The sequence below is a fragment of the Podarcis cretensis genome (genome assembly GCF_951804945.1).
Source record: "Podarcis cretensis genome assembly, chromosome: 4".
In the NCBI taxonomy this organism is placed as follows: Eukaryota; Metazoa; Chordata; class Lepidosauria; order Squamata; family Lacertidae; genus Podarcis; species Podarcis cretensis.
This window is the reverse complement of record NC_137173.1, coordinates 7,196,023-7,217,278: the sequence shown is the minus strand read 5'-3', so window position 1 is coordinate 7,217,278 and position 21,256 is coordinate 7,196,023. Positions and strand designations below refer to the sequence as shown.

The 21,256-nt window shown below is 45.2% G+C and overlaps 1 protein-coding gene across 6 annotated transcripts in view; it reads right to left on the bottom strand.

The window, feature by feature from the left end:
- FAM168A (family with sequence similarity 168 member A) overlaps positions 1–21,256 on the bottom strand; it is a 183,257-nt gene that overhangs the window by 91,759 nt on the left and 70,242 nt on the right. For all 6 annotated transcript variants that reach the window (XM_079974161.1, XM_079974157.1, XM_079974162.1 and 3 more), the window contains one exon: positions 16,653–16,741. In XM_079974161.1, coding sequence (XP_079830287.1) covers positions 16,653–16,722 — 70 coding nt within the window. In that variant the 5' untranslated portion in view covers positions 16,723–16,741. The remainder of the gene's footprint in view (positions 1–16,652; positions 16,742–21,256) is intronic.

Here is a 21,256-nt window from a genome sequence, read left to right as displayed (position 1 = left end):
ATGGTCAGGGGTCCCTTTACCTTTACTAAGGAAAGGAAAGGAAGCCTTCACTTGGCTCCTTCTTCTTTGTGGCAACAAAGGTAGAGGGTTTAAGAATGGGGGCAGTGCCTGTCCTGTGTGGCTGGCCAGCTACAGGCATGATGGTACCACACAACTTCAGGGGCTGGCATGCGGCAACTTAGTCAAAAGTATTACTTTGACAACTTTTAACAGAGGCTTTACCAGCCAGCACTGGATCAGATTTCCATCCATAAAAGCTGACCTTTCAACAAAAGTATAATGCCCGCCTAGAATGTAAAAAATAATAATTGTCTACCTGGGGAGGAGAAAATTTAAATATTTAATATACACCCTTCCAAATACAAAATCCTAATTCACTGCTCATAGAAACAGACAATGCAAACATTACCCAAATTGCTCATTGCTAAGCCTGCCTGAATGCAAGATTAGAAGTAATTCCAGCAGGATCCAATTTTCATTTCTTCCTTCATGGAATCTACAAACTGTGAAAGCCCAGTAAAGGACAGCCTCTCTATGAAGGATGGTCAAAGAGCCAATTTTCAAGATTCCAAAACTGGTCTTGCAAATATATATTTGTCAAGAATCAAGTCTCATGCAGGAACTAACTTCCACAGTATGTTCCTATATCTTCAGGTAGGAAACAGTCCCTTGCCCGTAAAAAAGAATATGCAAATCAGTACAGATGAAAGCCAATTTATTATTAAAGCTACATTTTGCAGGGAAGAAAGTTGTTGTGCATGACTCACGGAAGTCTAAAGATTGCAGAGGTGCAGATTTCAGAGGTTTACTGCTCTGAAAGCTCACACAGCTCTGGATGGACGAACACAAATAGTCTGGCAACAGCTTTAAGCAGAGCCATAGCTACAGGGTGGGGGTCTAGCCAGGTTTTTTGCCCTGGCTAAAGCTTCCAGAGGGATGCCATTGTGTGTGTGTACACAAATGTGCATGTGAGTGTGCTAAACTGGGTCTTTGACCCGGGTGAAATAAAGCCTAGTTTTGCCCCTGCCTTAAGAACAAAATAAAAGTCTGCTGGAACAAGCCAATGAATGGCCCATCTAGTCTAGGGTTACCAGACGTCCCCATTTTCCAGGGACAGTCCCTGGATTTGCAAATCTGTCCCCGGATTTCATTAAATGTCCCCGGGAAACGTGACACCCTGCTCTCCTGGAGTAGTATTCAGCTGGAGGGGTGGGAAGATAGTTTTTGCGCAGGCAGAGGCAGAGGTGGGGTTGAAGAGTGCAAAAGAAGGGCTTTGCACCTTGCCTGGCAGAGAAACCGCATGCCTTGCGCCCATCCTGGGCAACGGCGCGTCGCCCGCCCATGACTCCCGAGCCTCTGCCAATCTCCTGCCCCCTTCCCCCTTCATTTTGAGAGTTTCACAGGGTGTGAAAGAAGAGCTTTGCACTTTGACCAGCAGACAAACTGCACCCCTTGCGCCCCTTCCGGGAAACGGCTGCCCGCCCAAGATTCCCAAGCCTTCCCCAATCCGTCAAAAGGAAGGGGGCAAGAGATCGGGTGAGGAGCGGGAGTCACAGGCGGTCGGCGCACCGTTGTCCGTGAGGGGCGCAAGGGGCGTGGTTTCTCTGCTGGGCAAGGTGTGGAGGGGTGAAATGACTTTGATCCCCTTGGCCAACTGGAACGGCGGCGGGGCAGGGCAGCTAAGCATGAGAGAGAGCGTGAACGAGAGCATGTCCCCGACGGCCGGGAACTGCAGAAGTCAAATTGGAGCAGGGAAGCCCTATGTTCTTTTAAGTTGAGGCTGCTTGAGTTGAGATAGCTCCATTGCAGGGGGTTGGCCTAGATGCCCCTCAAAGGCCCTTTCCAAATCTGTGCTCATCCCACAGTCGTATTCTCAAACTCTGCTTCCAACTCCACCCCCAAGGTTTCTTTCCTCCTCTGGACTTCTCAAGAGGGCAAAATAGCTGATGTATAGATGTAATTAGCATCCTCCCCTCCTGTGGCTTCCTGCCACTGGTATTCAGAAGATAACAGCAGCCCAGAAAAATACTTACTGCCTCTCTCCCTTTACCTGAAGGTGCCATGGTGACTGACATAGTAAATAAATAAATATTTAAAATACACAACAACAGTTAAAAGTGACCACACTAAACATCCCCCAGGTACACATTCCCCTGCCATAAAATTATCACAAGCAATCACTATAAAACAGCAAGCCGCTAAACCATCCACTCAGTGTATATTTAAAAAAAGCATGGGGGCGGGGGAAGTATCTTAGACTTGGGGACAGGTTTACCGTCCCTGGGGGAAATGTTCCAAAGATGGGAAGACACTACAGAAAAGACCTTCTTTCATACAGCCACCCTCCACGCCTCTCTTGGGTCTGGTACTTGGAGAAGGGCCTCAGAAGATGAAGTAAGCGTCCCAGAAGTCTCATAAAGGAAACAATGCGCTACAAGTTAATGGGGTTCTGAGCCGTATAAGGCTTTGTAAGTTGAAAACCAGCACTCCAAATTCAGCTCAGAAACCAAATGCAAGCTGGTGCAGATAGGCCAGCGCCAATGTTATACGTTCGGAGCTGTGAACATATATGTGAAAAATGAACGCAACATTTTAGCTGCAGTCATTCCTTTTCAGCTTTGTATTCTTGTTATTAAAAAATGCGCCTAGGCATTCCATTCTTGCGCCCATAACCTCGGTTTAAGGTGCCATTTAGCTCCTAGCTTTCATATCTGTTTCTAACACTGTATATGTGTGTATTTTCAAGCGTTGCTCCACTCATAATCTGTCATCTCAATAAAAATATTTCTTTTGAAAAAGAAGATTACCAGAGGCAGGAATGCTCCCTTTTCCAAGAATGAATCCAATTACTGTATGCCTCTAGCAAATACCTGATCTGCTGTTCCTCTATAAGAAGCCTGAGGCTCCCACTGACATTGCCAGTGCTGTTCCTAGTGGCCACTGGCACTCTCAGCTCACCTGCTGAAAAGGTAAAAGGCCTGCTATATGTCCTCGTGATATGCAGAGAGAAGGGTCTTTTGAGGCCTGGCTTTCACTGACTAGTAAGCCTACATCCAAACCGAACTAAACTTTGGACTGCAAGTGGGGCTTGCGTGATGGACTGCTCTTCCATACCAAACCTGCCACTGTGGTCTAAACCACTGAGCCTCTTGGGCTTGCTGATCAGAAGGTCGGTGGTTCGAATCCCCGCAACGGGGTGAGCTCCTGTTGCTCTGTCCCAGCTCCTGCCAGCCTAGCAGCTCAAAAGCACACCAGTGCAAATAGATAAATGGGTACCACTGCGGCAGGAAGGTAAACGGCGTTTCCATGCGCTCTGGCACTTGTCACAGTCCTCCATGCACCAGTAGCGGTTTAGTCATGCTGGCCCATGACCCGGAAAACTGTCTGTGGACAAACGCTGGCTCCTTCGGCCTGAAAGTGAAATGACCGCCGCAACCCCATAGTCGCCTTTGACTGGACTTAACTGTCCAGGAGTCCTTTAAAGGTAAAGGGACCCCTGACTGTTAGGTCCAGTCGTGACCGACTCTGGGGTTGCGGCGCTCATCTTGCTTTATTGGCCGAGGGAGCTGGCGTACAGCTTCCGGGTCATGTGGCCAGCATGACGAAGCCGCTTCTGGCGAACCAGAGCAGCGCACGAAAATGCCGTTTACCTTCCCGCTGGAGCGGTGCTATAATGGTTCTAGGGGGTTGCTCGTGCATAGGTTGGCGCCACACCTGGCTGGGTTACCTGGGTGAACCCTTTCTGTCCGGACAGCCACCCATCCGTGGCTGTCTCAATCGCTGGCAGCATCCGTCAGTGGGCGTTTCTTGAACTTCTTCCAGCAAAGAAGTTCTTTGACGCCCAGTCTCCTCCTACTCTCCCTGCGCGGAAGTCTTCTGCGCAGGGAGGGTGTGGGCAGCGGTAGACCTGTGCTCTCCCCGCTGGTCTCCTGCGAGGAGTCCTGGAGCCTTCTCTCCAATTCCCCCATCTGCCCCCCTCCTCCACTGGTGCTACGCTGATTTCCTTCCCCAGCGGATGGGCTGCCTCTCTCCCTACTGGGACCCACTCCGGCATCCCTCTGGAGCCTTCCCTCCGCCTCTGGCTCCGATGGCAGTTCCCTGACAGGTACCTATTTATCTACTTGCACTTTGACGTGCTTTCGAATTGCTAGGTTGGCAGGAGCTGGGACCGAGCAACGGGAGCTCACCCCGTCGTGGGGATTTGAACCGCCGACCTTCTGATCGGCAAGTCCTAGGCTCTGTGGTTTAACCCACAGCGCCACCCGCATCCCATATCCAGGGGTCCTTTACCATTTACTTATTTTTACCATACCAAACCACCACCTCCCAAACATAGAACATTAGGATTCCAGCAAAAAGGCTACACTAGAATCCTTTCCTATTCAAATGTTGGTTTTATATGCCCCCCCCCCACCTATGGTCTGAAGTGTCATTGCCCAAAGCTTAATTGTTTCATTTACTTAAAGGTTTAAATGCTGCTCTTCGGACATGCTTCCAGGGAGATCTCCGTAACGCACAATATAAACATTGCAACGAAAAACGAAAAACAAAAACTCAATTGAAAGTAGCATAGAGTCACTTGCAGCAGGTAAACAAATACTTTATGAGACTGGGAGAATAAATATGTCCTTGCCTGGTGCAAAAAATAACAAAGATGGTGCCAGGCAAATCTCCGTAGGAAGGAAATGTCACATCACAGAAATGGGTCTCTCTGGTAACTGCCACCTTGTCTCAGATAGCAGGAGTCCCTGGAAGAAACTGTCCAAAGATTGCCACAATACACAGGCAGGTTGTTGTGGGGAGAAGGCATTAGTCAAAAAGCACTGTGCCTGGGAAGTATCTCGGAGTCAGTGAAGTTATTTCGGCACCAAGGAGATTTATATTCCCACTGATCAGTTTTAGTCAACAACCTAATGGTACAGTGGTACCTCTGGTTGCGAACAGGATCCGTCCCAGAACCCCGTTCGCAACATGAGCAGAATGCAGCCCGCATCTGCGGGTCATGATTCGCCGCTTCTTCACATGCGCATGACGTCGTTTTGAGTGTCTGCGCATGCGCAAGCGGCGGAACCCAAAAGTAACCCTTTCCGGTACTTCTGGGTCACCGCGGGATGCAACCTGAAAAGACGTAACCTGGACCGAATGATCCGGCCCAATCTCCTTCTCAATCTGGCCCACAGACGGTCCAGGAATCAGGGTGTTTTTACATGAGTAGAATGTGTCCTTTTATTTAAAATGCATCTCTGGGTTATTTGTGGAGCACAGGAATTACAGTAAAGTGGTGCCCCGCAAGACGAACGCCTCGCAAGACGGAAAACCCGCTAGACGAAAGGGTTTTCCGTTTTGGAGGAGCTTCGCAAAACGAATTTCCCTATGGACTTGCTTCGCAAGACGAAAATGTCTTACGAGTTCCTGCGGGTTTTTTTTTCCTTCCCCCCCCCCTTTTCCTAAGCCCTAAGCCGCTTATCAGCTGATCCGCTAAAAGCCGCTAAACCGCTAATAGCGCTAATCCGCTAAGCTGTCAATGGGCTTGCTTCGCAAGACGAAAAAACCGCTATACGAAGAGCCTCACGGAACGGATTAATTTCATCTTGCGAGGCACCACTGTAGTTCATTTTTCTCCCCAAAATATAGTCCGGCCCCCCACAAGGTCTGAGGAACAATGGACTGGCCCTCTGCTGAAAAAGTTTGCTGATCCCTGCTCTAATGCATTACAGTGATCAATTCGTAGAATCACAGAACTGTCAAGTTGGAAGGGACCACAAGGGTCAATATAGCAGCTGATCATGTCAGCAAAAAACTGGCCTGAGGTCAAGGAACAAGTACAGAGCGACTGGACAAGTTGGCTGGGGAGACTAAACAATTGCCTGACCCTACTCAAAGCCATCCTCAAGACAAGGAACACACACACACACACACACACACACACACACACCCTACTCTGGCTTTTACCTGTGAAACCTCAGAGCTGTGAGTCATTCATAGTTATCATTAAAAAGGAGCAACGGAACACAATGTGCTTGCCCTTGTAAGATCCTCAAAGAATTTTTTTTTTATTTTGTTTATTAAAAGCAGAGGATTAGACTGCTTGAACACCAGAAGGCATAAGAGCCAGCAGTTTTCCCTCTCGCCCTTTGTTTTAATTGGTGGGCAGCAGCACAGCGCATTCCCCTGGGAAATCATTTGGAAAGTTACACTGCAAACCAGAATTAAGGCACAGGTTTGTAACGCTGTGAACAACAGATGCAAAAATGCACTCCTGTGTGCTAAAGAGAATCAAGGTCAATGAGGCTGAAATTCTCCACAAATGTCACCAGGCTGGAACTTGCACAATCTGTCCCTGAATGCTAAGCACCTCACCTTTCTCTTGTGGTAAGAAAAGTGTGTTTCTAGCCTTCTAGTCTACAGAAGATCCTGAACTGGTGATCTGAACATGACCAGGGCAGGGATTTAACCTACCGACTAGCACCAAGCTCTAGCCAAAAAAAAGAGAAGTAAATAGAGAACTATAAGTTCAACAGTGGAATTTAGATGTTTTGCTCTCTCGGTTGAAGAGACTGATTAAAGGAGTGTATTTCCGCATTGGACTATACAGGGAGTAAACAGATAGAAATGTCCATCTAAGATCTGACAGCTATCTGTACCATATCATAATTACACAGAATTTCCCTTTTGGGCAATTCCTTCCACTCCGATGTAACTATGCTAATTTAAGAGATTTCAGCGCAGAGGCCTTGCAAGTACAGGTTTCTCTTTTGAGCAAAGACTATTCTAAGAACATAATTACATCAGCCAAATCCAAAGTTTTGAGCTCAAATAGGAATGTGCTTGGTTCAGAAAGCTTCAAAAAGTGCCCAGAATAGAGTCAGTCACTTGCTGCTTTACTTTTGATTACGTAAGCAGATCTTTGCGGTGCACTATATATATAAATATTGGCACTTGCTACGCAATGTAGCAGCCATGAAAAGAAACCTCTAAATGCTTATAAAAGAGCCAGGAATTGCAAAGACTGATAAGTTCATAATGATGTGCACAGTCCACTTTGGCACCTTACGGACGTCACCAGTGTGGAAACTGTTTCGATTCAGAATGCACCAACAGGATGCATTCACTACTTTTGGTTCATGCCATCAAATGATCATGTGAAAATATTTACGTTGGTCAGAGCTTTGAAAACACTGGCAGCATCTGCACTTGTAGATCTGGGGCTCTTCTGGTAGTGCATTTTGAGAGCGCCACCACAACCACGTGTCCTTGAGACCATAAAAAATGTACATCAGCTGGCTGTCAAATTGCTGATGAAGAGGGAGCTGCGCTGGGTCCTTACCCTACGGTTTAACTCCCCGATCAAGTGGATTTCCTCCCTTTGCTGTGAACACACATGTAGGATTTTCTCCGTCATTGTTTCTTCTCTGCTTCTTGTTTCCAGGTTTTCTAACATACCACCTATTTATTCAGTTCTAGGTACTTTATACCAGTAAGTGGTTAAAATCACCTCTTCATTCCGTTCCATTTAGCTTAAACAATGCACCTGCTACAACCTCTCATCTTCAGAAAACTGGTTTCATTAGTAGTACCTGACTGCACAGACAGCTGATTCCAGTTTATATAATAGGTCCAATGCATCACTAAAAATTGTCAGTTTATTTTCATGATTGTGATTTAGCTATCTCTGCATATATTCTTAAAGAGAGGGTTTTAAAGATGACATTTTGAGTTTTATTAATCAGGTTTTTATTGTTCTCAATTTTGGAGGGTCGTATCACCTTTAAGCGTCCTGTTTTTACTTTGGTTTTGTTAAATATGTTTTCTTGAGACACCCACACCCACATACACAGACACACACATATTTCGTAAATTTTTCATTTCTGTTATGTTTCAACAAAAAAGCACTTTGGTAATTTTGTTTCATATGCATTTAGAAGAAGACTATGATAATGTATTAATACTTTACTGTTCCATGTTATTTGTATGTTTATAGCACATGTGGCTCCCAGGCAGTCACCCATCCAGGCCTGCTTAGCTTCATGGGCCTTCAGACCATAGTCTAGAACAGGCTTCCTCAACCTCGGCCCTCCAGATCTTCAGAGACTACAATTCCCGGCAACACTGACCACTGGTCCTGTTAGCTAGGGATCATGGGAGCTGTAGGCCAAAAGCATCTGGAGGAAGCCTGGTCTAGAACAGGGGTAGGCAACCTAAGGCCCGTGGGCCAGATGTGGCCCAATTGCCTTCTCAACCCAGCCCGCGGATGGTCCAGGAATCAGTGTGTTTTTACATGAGTAGAATGTGTCCTTTTATTTAAAATGCATCTCTGGGTTATTTGTGGGGCCTGCCTGGTGTTTTTACATGAGTAGAATGTGTCCTTTTATTTAAAATGCATCTCTGGGTTATTTCTGGGGCATAGGAATTCGTTCATTACAGTGGTACCTCGGGTTACAGACGCTTCAGGTTACATATGCTTCAGGTTACAGACCCGCTAACCCAGAAAGAGTACCTCGGGTTAAGAACTTTGCTTCAGGATGAGAACAGAAATCGCGCGGCGGCAGCAGTGGGAGGCCCCATTAGCTAAAGTGGTGCTTCAGGTTAAGAATGGACCTCCCGAACGAATTAAGTACTTAACCTGAGGTACCACTGTATTTTTTCTTTCCAAAATATAGTCCGGACCACCACATGGTCTGAGGGACAGTGGACCGGCCCATGGCTGAAAAACTTGCTGACCCCTGGTCTAGAACTTAGGTGTTTGCTCATACAACCTGGTGCTAGACCACAAGTGTGCTTTTGACTGCATCTTTCCTCTTGTTTGCCAAATCCACTGTCTGACCACTAGCCCATCCATGACTATGCCTTCTGCCTCTGGCCCACATGATCCTTGGCTGCAGCCTATAATGAAACCAGGCCCCAAGCCTGGTGGGTAGATGGGAGCTGCTGCTATGGGCATGGCATGTGGCTCTGTTTGGTGGTAGCACATGCTCCTTTTCCAAGACCTCCTTCCCAGTCCTCTGTCTGCTCTTGCTGCCATTGGTGCTGTTGTGCTCCTTCTCCCGCCCCTTGCTAATCTGGATTTTGTCATTCCAAAACGCTGGTTTTTAAGAATTCTGGGGACTTGCTAACGGACAGGAACTGTCACCCAGCCTAGAGTTATGAAAAACCTTGATGCGGCTGTTTTTTGTGGACTGTTGCCTTGGCCCAGCACGGACAGTCTTATGATAACAGCACAGATATTTCTCGTATGAATAAATGGGAGTCTTTTTCATTAAAACGTCGAGCGATCTTTAGGCAACAAAAAAAAAATATAGTTCTGTTCTTTTTTGTAATTCAGATTTAGCTCACCCCATGCAAGAAAAATGGTAGGACATGAAGAGCTTTTGATATATTTTGTGCCTGGGCTTTTCTTCTCCCTCCTGAAGTTTTCTGTTTCATGGTTTTTAAAATAAAAGCCACTCTTATGACAACTCTTTGCCTCCTGGGCAGCCAAGACAAACATCTAAGGGCTCTAGTGGTTCAATTGATTCATCAGTGCTCTGTGTATGGGTTCTCACACTGGCAACATCTAAGTTTCCCGGCCTTTTGTGCATTCACTTGCATTCTTGGGGACCTTGTTAAGCATTTCCGTGTTTGAATTTGCCTTCCATTTCCTTTTCAAGCAATTCCAGCTCTCCCTGGGACCTCCAGCAGGGCAAATAAAGGTCATTTGAGTACCTGATTAGCTGGAATGCACATTCACTTGGTCCCTCAATTCCATACAATTTTGCTCAAAAGCACTCAGCAGAGCCAGTGGTTTCATTCCTAGACATCTTAGCAGGCTGACTCTCCCACCTATCAAAGCTCAACCCTCTTACCTCTCTCAATTCTGCTAGTGAAAACAAAAGATGCTTCAGGTAATAAACCTACAAATAGCTGAAATTAGCAGACATTTGAAGAGGAGCCTTCAACATACCTCTCCTGAATAATCCTTCGTTATCTTCCCTCTCTTAAATCCTGCATTGTCTCCGATTCTGGTGCCAAGGAGCCAGAGTGTGACACTGGTCAGAGACAAACAAAACCACCCACTGTGGAAATTTGGCCCACGCTTTCTAGAAAGATAACGGGTTGCACAAAGATGGCTTGTGGTTTCCAACAGGACTTTGGCTGGCCACTGCGAGCAAAGAAGGCAGAACTAGATAGGCTTTTGGTCTGATCCAACAGGGCTCTGATTATTCACAGGTATCTCACAACATAGATTAGGCTGAGAGATCATGACTTGCTCAAAAGAGGCTCAAACAGTAAGTTCAAGTTCAAGTTTGGCTGGGAACTGCCCAGAAAAACCACATACTTACTACTACTCCTACTCCTACTCCTACCACCACTATTGCAACTACCACTTCACTACCTAAAGCATGGGTAGGCAAACTAAGGCCCAGGGGCTAGATCCAGGCCAATCGCCTTCTCAGTCTGGCCCACGGATGGTCTGGGAATCAGCGTGTTTTTACATGAGTAGAATGTGTGCTGTTGTTGTTTAGTCGTTTAGTCATGTCCGACTCTTCGTGACCCCCTGGACCAGAGCACGCCAGGCACTCCTGTCTTCCACTGCCTCCCGCAGTTTGGTCAAACTCATGCTGGTAGCTTCGAGAACTGTCCAACCATCTCGTCCTCTGTCGTCCCCTTCTCCTTGTGCCCTCCATCTTTCCCAACATCAGGGTCTTTTCCAGGGAGTCTTCTCTTCTCATGAGGTGGCCAAAGTATTGGAGCCTCAGCTTCACGATCTGTCCTTCCAGTGAGCACTCAGGGCTGATTTCCTTCAGAAGAGTAGAATGTGTGCTTTTATTCAAAATGCATCTCTGGGTTATTTGTGGGGCATAGGAATTCATTCATTCCCCCCCCCCAACCATACTCCAGGCCCCCACAAGGTCTGAGGGACAGTGGACCGGGCCCCTGCTGAAAAAGTTTGCAGACCCCTGACCTAAAGCAAGTGAAATCATCAGTACATACATATGGTCAAGTACCAGGCTGGGATATTTCTTTAAATGCCACACACATTCATTAATGCAATGTAAAGAGAAAAGAACTTCGTAGTTGCTCAATATGCAAGGCTTGAAAAATCCCAGGTGCGTGAACTCGTAGAAGTTCACTGCTGAGTCTTACTACTTTGAAATATTTATTCAAGCTTCTGCAAGTCGGCCGCATGAAAGATTGATGCTGGCACTGCCTAGACACCAGAATTATTTTTCTAGCCCTGTCAATATACTTTTCCTGTTGAATCAAGGAGACACTTCATCAACAGGGAAAAAATTATGAGTGCATTTATTGGTGAACGCTTTATCCAGCTAAGTTACCTCTGATGATTTTTCAAAACATCACTATTTAATTACTATCGCCACTCAATGGCAAAGAGAAATAGATCAAATTGCGGCTCTTACTAGGAGAGCTAAATTATATTATGGGATGCCCTGGGGAGCACCTCTGAGTTCATTATGATGAGGTTAGCCCTTTGGCCCGCCACAAATCCATGGCAATAGAATTAGGTAACAGAATGGCTGATACTCCACAGAATATCTGCTGAATGGGAAGAGGAAGGCAGCAAACTGGAGCTTTGGGCTCATCCAAATCAGGATCCAGCAAGAAAACAAAGAGCTCCCTGCACATACCTAAACTTTTAAATGGTGTTGGTTTCAAATACCTGAATCAGCAAACATGGCATATTCACATAAACTCTCATAAGTGTGTATGTGTATACGTGTGTGTGTGTGTGTGTGTGTGTGTGTGTTTGCTTGCATCAGGTTTTATTTTCTGTAACTGCCCACAATACTTTATAAAAGCATATCCCCCAATTTTTCACTGAAGCACTCCCTATTAATAATAATAATAAAAAAAAAAATAGAAGCAGGATATAGAAAAATACAAAATGGAACCAAATGCTAACAAACCTAAAAACATTTTGCTATGGCCTCTAAATTAATCCACCTTTATATAGTATTCCATAATCTTGGAAAGATTGAGCGAGGAACCCATAGTGTTAGCCAAAGGTACATAGTTGTGACATTTGGCTGCATCATAAGACCCCAAGGGTACATACACAGCCCAACAAGACAACGACAAGAATCCACCAACAGCATATGAATCAATATGGCGAACCTGATTCAAAAACACCCACCCACCCCACTCACACATGAAAACAAAGGTCGCCACAGCCAATCACAACAAGCAACCGCACCCTAGGCCAACCCCAATTTCTCTCAGCACCAAAGGAACACAAGCAAATAGCAAAGAGAACCTGCACAAACAACACTGACATTGTCTGCAAAGTGACAATGTTAGCTAGGGATGGTGGGAATTGTAGTCCCAAACATCTGGAGGGCCGGAGTTTGCATATGGCTGATCTAGATGATACCAGCTTCTCCATCCCTGCTTTACAGGGGGGGGGGGGCTTATCTATTTTTGTTGTTGTTGTTTAGTCGCGTCTGACTCTTCGTGACCCCCTGGACCAGAGCACGCCAGCCAGGCACTCCTGTCTTCCACTGCCTCCCGCAGTTTGGTCAAACTCATGCTGGTAGCTTCGAGAACACTGTCCAACCATCTCGTCCTCTGTCGTCCCCTTCTCCTTGTGCCCTCCATCTTTCCCAACATCAGGGTCTTTTCCAGGGAGTCTTCTCTTCTCATGAGGTGGCCAAAGTACTGGAGCCTCAGCTTCAGGATCTGTCCTTCCAGTGAGCACTCAGGGCTGATTTCCTGCAGAATGGAGAGGTTTGATCTTCTTGCAGTCCATGGGACTCTCAAGAGTCTCCTCCAGCACCATAATTCAAAAGCATCAATTCTTCGGCGATCAGCCTTCTTTATGGTCCAGCTTTCACTTCCATACATCACTACTGGGAAAACCATAGCTTTTACTATACGGACCTTTGTTGGCAAGGTGATGTATCTACTTTTTAAGATGCTGTCTAGCATGTTAAGATGCTATCTATTTTAAATCAATTCAAATTAGATAGAGCACTAGGGTTTTCAGCAGGTCTATGTCACTGGAACAGTGTTGGTCCTAAAAGTGAGTAAATGCCTTTTATTTGGACCAACAGCTACTCAAACTGCAGCCTTCCCTTTCAAAAGACGAGGTAGCTCAAATAAAACACTTTGGTGTAATCAATTCATATAGCTCATTGGATTCATCGGATGTTAAGACAGACAGAGCAGTCACCTGTCATTGACATGCAGCCAGAATAAAGCCAAGGCGCTTGACATTTCTGCTAAGCTGCAGTCATGCAAAAGGAAGGTAACCACCCATTCCAATACATAAGGCTCACTCAACATTTCAGCATCGCTCCAGCCATTTTGCTGCACACTATCTCACAATATAGATTCAGCAGGAATAATAATGCTGAATTTGAAGGAGAAAGCGCATCGAAATAAGGAGATTTTTAAAAGGCTATTCAATATACATATATTCAATATACATGTATTCAATATATTCAATGCCTGGTGTGCTCTAGTCCATGGGGTCACGAAGAGTCGGACACGACTAAACGACTAAACAACAACAAACAACAATTCAATATACAACTTCAGCCAGAAGAAGATGATTCATGGAAAACTCTGAACAAAATGTATATTGCATCACTTGAGAGAAAACAAGTATTTACAAATGCCAGGAGACTGAGTGCTATCTTTGGCAACTACAGATGTGTCTTGTGGCACCTTTGTTAGTCTAAATGCAACAGGGTTATTTGTTATTTTAGCAAATAAAGCCCTTTGCTCCTTCAGCAGCCAAGGCCACAGAGAAAACTTCCTATTTTCCTATTTTCCCCTATGAGTTTTAAATGCATCTCTTTCATACAGCTGCCTACAGAATACATTAGATTATCACGGCCCCATAAGCTTGTCTTCTACGTTTAGGAGGTTAACATATTTTGATGCTATTAAACAACATTTATCTTCATGCATATTACAAAGACACACAAAGAACCAAGCTCAGACATGACATGAATGCTTATTCTCAGCCTCTCCTGAACTCTTATTCCCTTATAGCCATTTCCTGATTTTCTGCTGGAACACTCTGTCTGTTCCAATATATCGTTCTGTTTCCAGATCCTGTGCAGGTTTGCCTCTTATGCAATTCATATGGATCACCAGCCATTACATCATTCCTCCTCAGGTCTCTCTCTCCCCAGGTATCTGCACCTCTTAAGCTGCCCCATTCCATCACCTTTCTATGCATTAGATGCTCAGCTCATATTTTAGGTCCCTGCATGCCAACTGGCATTGGTCAAAATGCCCATCTTCCTAATTTCCTACTGAGAAGGTTTTTCAGAGACGGTCTCTCGCTACCGGCTGCGGCAACAGGAACGAAGACACTTCCAAACAAAACAACTAGGCTCTGTAGGACACACGGCAGCTTCTTTCAAGATCTACAACATGGTAGTTGTAGACTTACAATAGCCTGTTATATTGTGGCAACTGGTGCATCCCAGAACAGCATCCCAGAACAGTTGAGCATCACTCCTGTCTGAAAAGTGACAAAAAAGATCTAGGACAGATAGATACTGGCCCCATTTTCCATTACAGTGGTACCTTGGGTTCTCGAACTTAATCTGTTCTGGGAGTCCGTTCGACTCCCGAAACCGTTCAAAAACCAAGGTGCGGCTTCTGATTGGCTGCAGGAGCTTCCTGCACTAATTGGAAGCCGTGTCAGACATTTGGCTTCCGAAAAACGTTCACAAACCGGAACACTTACTTCCAGGTTTGCGGCGTTCAGGAGCTGATTTATTCGACAACTCAGCCATTTGGGAACCAAGGTACCACTGTACCTATTTATGGTATGTGTATGCCATTCCATAACATCAAGTTCTCTGGGTGGCTTACACTAAATAAGTAGATAATGATAAGTAGATGACAACAACAACAACAACAACAACGAATAAAAAGCTACGTAGAAGATGGAACAAGCTTGTTTTTTCCTGCTCTGGAGAACCAGTACCAATGGATTCAAGTTACAAAACAGGAGATTCCGAGTAAAAACCAGGAATAATTTACCGACAGTAAGGGCTGTGTGACAGCCAAGAGGCTGAGCAGTAAGCTCCCAGCAACACCTTCAGGAAACAGCCATCCAAGTAGGAAGAGAATCGCTGCCAAAAACCACCTCCCACACCTAACCTGGACAGCCTATCCAGAAGGATACCATGGCCAAATGGGGTCGGCAGAGGTTTACCTTGCCTGGGCCAGTTCACTCCAGTGGAGATTCCTCCGTGGGCCGGATTGCGGGCGCACATAAGCGCCCATGCTCTCAATTTCCGGCGTCTGCACAGATGCGATTTCCGGCATCGCAGAAGCGAGTCCCCGCGCCGTGCCGCTTTAGCGTAGCGGACGGGGACTCGTCGAGCGGGCAGCTCGGTTCGGTTTGGGAGCGGCTCGTGGGGTGGTTAAACGACCCCCGTAAGCTGCTTGAGGCCCATCAGCCTGAGGCTCCTGACCCCCGGTCTAACAGAATCGTCAGGGTCGCATATCCCTTATCTTTCTCTCAGCAAACGTCACCCCACAGAACAACCGAGACAGTTTTCCTCCCCCAACCAGGCCTGAATTGGAACCAAAAGGGATTTGGAAAAGCAGTTTCTTCCAAGAGTGACTAGTGTTGCCCTGCTACTAAGTCTACTGTTGCTGACAGGGCACAGTAGAAAAAGAAAAAGAAAAAGAAAAAGAAAAAGAAAAAGAAAAAGGAAAAGGAAAAGGAAAAAAAGAAAAAGAAAAAGAAAAAGAAAAAGAAAAAGTCATATATTCCAAATCTAGCTGCTGATTCATCAATACAGTTGCAGAACATAAACAACTTCCAATAATTATAGGGAAATTTTATCTGTGTTTTTCACTAAGGAACCCTAATGAGGAAATCTTTATAAAGTTGAGAGGCACGGACAGGCATGCAACTAAAACAAGAAACCATCAGCTATAAATAACTGGATTGGGGCTTCTTTTTTTTCATTTTGTATTTTCAGCAGATGTAATTGCTAACATATGGATGAGTTTTCTTGTGCAATATTCACAGGTTACATCAGTGGTAATTCATGGCAAGGTTCATCACTGTAACCTACAGAGAGTTATTTATGCAGAAGGAAGCAGCCATCAGCAGAGAGAGAAACCACTGACTTTTTTTAGGCGTGCAGACTGAAGATAAGTGATGAGATCCCATAGGGTAGACATACCAAAGGTTAAGCACAAATTGAAGTATCACATTAGAACATGCCTGAGGAGAGAAGTCTTATCAAACAAAAGTGGGTGCACTGAAGGAAACTCCAGGGGTAACAACAAGATCCAAGAACAACAACAAAACTTGGTTATAGCAACGCACTTCTTGGAAGGGTTCAACTTATCTGAATTAACCAGCTGCCTGGTACACACACTGCTGCGTGGAAAACCTGTATCTGAACTATACCACTTTAAGCTCCCAATAGGAGCTGCTCTCAGGAACAAATGTACAAAGCAAAACACACACAGAGAGAACATCACAAGGCTAAAACCCAGCTAAGACCTGCCATCCCGGATCTAGCTTTCTACATGCAGAGAGTGGAGGTAGGGGTATTAAAGAGCATTGTTTGATTAGCCCCACCTTCCATCTGAAATGGTACATCCCATAAAAAGGCACATGACCTGCATGGGAACTAGGCCTCTGAGCATGGTAATAGAAGAAACCTTACCTGTATAGGCCATGTTCTTAGGGTTTCCATAAGGAGCCCCAGGTTGAACGGGGCTGTAAACTGGATTCATTGTGGAAGACGTGAAAACTCTGAAAGAGAAAGGGAGGAAACTGAATACTGAAAAATATTTCCCACCCTCACATTAGGATCGCAAGGTCTATGTTTACGATTCATGACATAGAGCTGCAAAGGTAAGTATTTACAAAAAGACAACAGCTTACTCAGTTATTCAAGTTTTGGAGCCTTCACTTAATTCTCTTAAATTATTCTCATGGGTGACTTACCTGTCCTCCTAATTACAGCGAAAGAATTGCAAGAAACGCGTTTTTCAGTACTGCAATGAAATGGTACTTGGGAGAAATCAGAAAGAACAATTCCCCTCTTCCACCAGGGGGAGTCCAAGCCAAAGGACAGATCAGGGAGTTGAGGCCAAAAAACCCCACAATGTTTGGGTCACAGGTGCATGTTGTACACTGAGTGTAAGATTCATTTCTCGGGAAATAAATCATACCCATATCATAAAGCAACATTCATTACACTATTATTGTTGTGTAACAGCTGGAGCGCTGGGCTTGAGGTTCTGGTCAGCTGTGATACGCAACTACTGCAGTGTGCTATATGTGGGACTGCCTCTGAAGATTGTTCGGAAACTTCAGCTGGTGCAGAATTCAGCGGCCAACTTTCTCAGTGGGACAAGACAGTTCAAGCATATTACACTGATTGCACTGGCTACCAATGAGTTTCTGGCCCCAGTTCAAAGTGCTCGTTTTGACCTAATGAAGCCTAATAAAACCTAATGAAGCTCAGAACCGCAATACCGCCAGGACTGCCTCCCCCAATACAAATAATAATAATAATAATAATAATAATAATAATAATTTATTATTTATACCCGCCCATCTAGCTGGGTTTCCCCAGCCACTCTGGGCAGCTCCCAACAGAATATTAATATACAATAGTCTATTAAACATTAAAAGCTTCCCTAAACAGGGCTGCCTTCAGATGTCTTCTAAAAGTCTGGTAGTTGTTCTTCTCTTTGACATCTGGTGGGATGTCAGGGTGGGTGCCACTACCGAGAAGGCCCTCTGCCTGGTTCCCTGTAACTTGGCTTCTCACAGCGAGGGAAGCGCCAGAAGGCCCTCAGAGCTGGACCTCAGTGTCCAGGCAGAACGATGGGGACCCGGGCAGACCTGCCATCATCACCTGAGGCCCTTCTTTGTTTGCCCCTTCCATTAGAGGTCTGGAGGGTGGCAACACTAGAACGGGTGGCTCCCCATTTGTGGAACGCTCGCCCCAGGGAGACTTGCCTGGTGCCTTCACTTACACCAGTTATTACTCTAAAATATCCATGGAAAAATAGAGACTGGTGGAAATTCTGTCACGCATCATGGTTTCAGTGCTCCACAATCCCACTGGCAAGCCATTGTTAGGAAAGAATCTGGGAAGTGATAAACATGGCTGCAACATAGATGCAACACACCGCGGAAGGGAGTTGAGCTCTCAAGCAAACAGAATGATCCCCAAATTGGCTAACTATGGTGAAAAGAAACAAAATAAAAAAAATCCTTCCAGAAGCACCTTAGAGACCAATTAAGTTTGTTATTGGTATGAGCTTTCGTGTGCATGCACACTTCTTCTTCAGATATTTATATTATATTATATATTTTTATTTTGTTTTTACGGCAGACCAACACGGCTACCTACCTGTAACTAGAACTATGGTTAAAAAGTCAGAACAGTATCTATGCCACCCTGAGCTTGGGGAGGGGCGGAGAATGTACAAGTGGAACAAATAATCAAATCACATAAAGATGCAGATTTCCAGATACATTTAAACCAACTATCCAGGGAGCATCCTGAGTGGAACTTTGGGCTCTGCTCTATAGTTCAAGCTTTGGAAGCGCCGAGGTTTGATGGCCTACTTGTGTTAAATGTCAGCTCTTCATAACAAAAAGCTAGCTTCAAATTTATCTCTCTGTTGCCAGACCAACATATGAACTAAAATATTCTTTCTGGCGTGCACACCAACAGTATGTTCCGTACTATCCGAAATGTCGCAGCTCCAGGCAGAGAGCTGCCTTTTAAAAAAATGAATAACCCTTTTGCCCATCATCTTACTAATAAAGATGATTAAAGGGAGCCAGGATCTTTCTTTTCTCTGGCTTTTATTTAGAGAAAAGCAAGGAACCTGGGAATTTGTGTCTAGGACTGACAGTTAAGCAACTACTCAGTTAATTATCTTAATGAAGCACATTCTTAGCTCTGATTAGTGGAGGGAAAAATCAGTCATTAAGCTTTATTAGGCAAACCATTTGTCTCCACGGCTACCTAGACAATTTTAAACATCATACCCATCACATTTACACCACTTCTGGATTGCCTTTAAAAGGAAAAGGGAAAAAAGGATGCTTACTTCATAAAATAATCATTCATACATGCAACAATGTGGACATTTATGAGCGATGAGCAATTTGTTAGATCATTAGTTCTTTTCGTTTTTATCTCCAGATAGTAAACAAGTCAAATGTTAAGCCTAGCAACAATTGGCTTGACAATTAGTGCTTAATTAATTAGCTTTCCTGCCACTTCTAAGTTAGCATTGTATTAGTGGCTCTTTAAAGAGGGAGAATGGGACGCGGGTGGCGCTGTGGGTAAAACCTCAACGGCTAGGACTTGCCGATCGCATGGTTGGCGGTTCGAATCCCCGTGGCGGAGTGAGCTCCCGTCTTTCGGTCCCAGCTCCTGCCCACCTAGCAGTTCGAAAGCACCCTCAAGTGCAAGTAGATAAATAGGTACCGCTTTACAGCGGGAAGGTAAACGGCGTTTCCGTGTGCTGCGCTGGTACTGGCTCGCCAGAGCAGTTTCGTCACGCTGGCCACGTGACCCGGAAGTGTCTCCAGACAGCGCTGGCCCCCGGCCTCTTAAGTGAGATGAGCGCACAACCCTAGAGTCGGACACGACTGGCCCGTACGGGCAGGGGTACCTTTACCTTTACCTTTAAAGAGGGAGAAGATGGAGGCTGTAAAAAAGCAAAGAACTTGGGGGTGGAGAGGATGGCCGGGAAAGAGACTCCAACAGTCCAAATCAATGAATATTTGCAAAAGCCTCCCCTTGCAACTGGAAGAATGTGTGTTCCCTGTCTCTGAGTCTCATCCGGCACACAACGTTGCAGCCGAAGATTTACATGTCACACATGCCAAGTTTATGGTCCTCTCAGCCTTTGCAGCTTGGCACTCCTGCCCGTCTGCAGTATTTTTTTGCTACTGTATTTATAGAGCCATTAAGTTTACACTGTAATATATATATGCACTGTGGCCGTTACCTTTGCCGCAGGGACCATAAGTCTCAATTTCCTGACTGGTGTGAATTTAAAATTCTCCACCAGAGTGCTTCACAGATAGAATCTTTTAATGCTGGAGATAAGAGTCTTTTGATTTAAAAAGGAATAACTTCAAAGGGAAATATCACGGATACTTCTATGCTACAAACGCAAAGCTAAAGTAATTTAACAGACACACACCCTCCTCCCAAAATTGACAGTTAAGAAACTCCTAGGTAAAGGTAAAGGTACCCCTGCCCATACGGGCCAGTCTTGACAGACTCTGGGGTTGTGCGCCCATCTCACTTAAGAGGCCAGGGGCCAGCGCTGTCCGGAGACACTTCCGGGTCACGTGGCCAGCGTGACATCGCTGCTCTGGCGAGCCAGAGCCGCACACGGAAACGCCGTTTACCTTCCCGCTGGTAAGCGGTCCCTATTTATCTACTTGCACCCGGAGGTGCTTTCGAACTGCTAGGTTGGCAGGCGCTGGGACCGAGCAGCGGGAGCGCACCCCGCCGCAGGGATTCGAACCGCCGACCTTTCGATCGGCAAGCCCTAGGCGCTGAGGCTTTAACCCACAGCGCCACCTGCGTCCCGCAATTACAATTCCTCCAAATTTCTTGAGATGAGATTCCAGGAAAGCTAAAACTTGCATAAAGTACAAAGTGCCATTGTCATAGGTCGACATGCTGGACCTCCAATCCCCAGCTCATGGGCTCATGAAATCTACCATAATACATAGATTTGGCAAGGTTAATGGCAGTCTGAAGAGGACAATCAGATAAACAACTAATAAAATAATGGGATTGTGTTAAAGAGTATATGAAAAAACATTGTTCTGGAATTAACATATCAGTATGTAATAAATGAAGTTTGCAAGGTCAAGGGAATGAAGAAATGGTTATAAAAGGTCTAAAGCTAGAAATAACATAATATATATATAACACAACAATTAAGATAAAATGAAAAGTTGAAGTCTCAAAAGGATGGGAGGGAGTCAAAGTATATGTATGTTTGTTTACGTTTTTGTGGTTGTTCTTTTTTTTCTTTCTTTGATTTTTTGACCAATGTATTATTTTGTTTATATTTTATGTTGAAATTTTGCATTGAAAATAAAGTAGAAAAAGAAAAAGAAATCTGCCATAATAGACAGTGAACCAAGTCTGAGAATTATGAACACCCAGCAATTCCAGCAAGTGGCTGCGAGGTTGGAGAGGGGCTCAGCACACCATCAGAGTACAATGACAGGCAACACAGCAGGGATGTCCTCTTGCTGCAAGCCTCA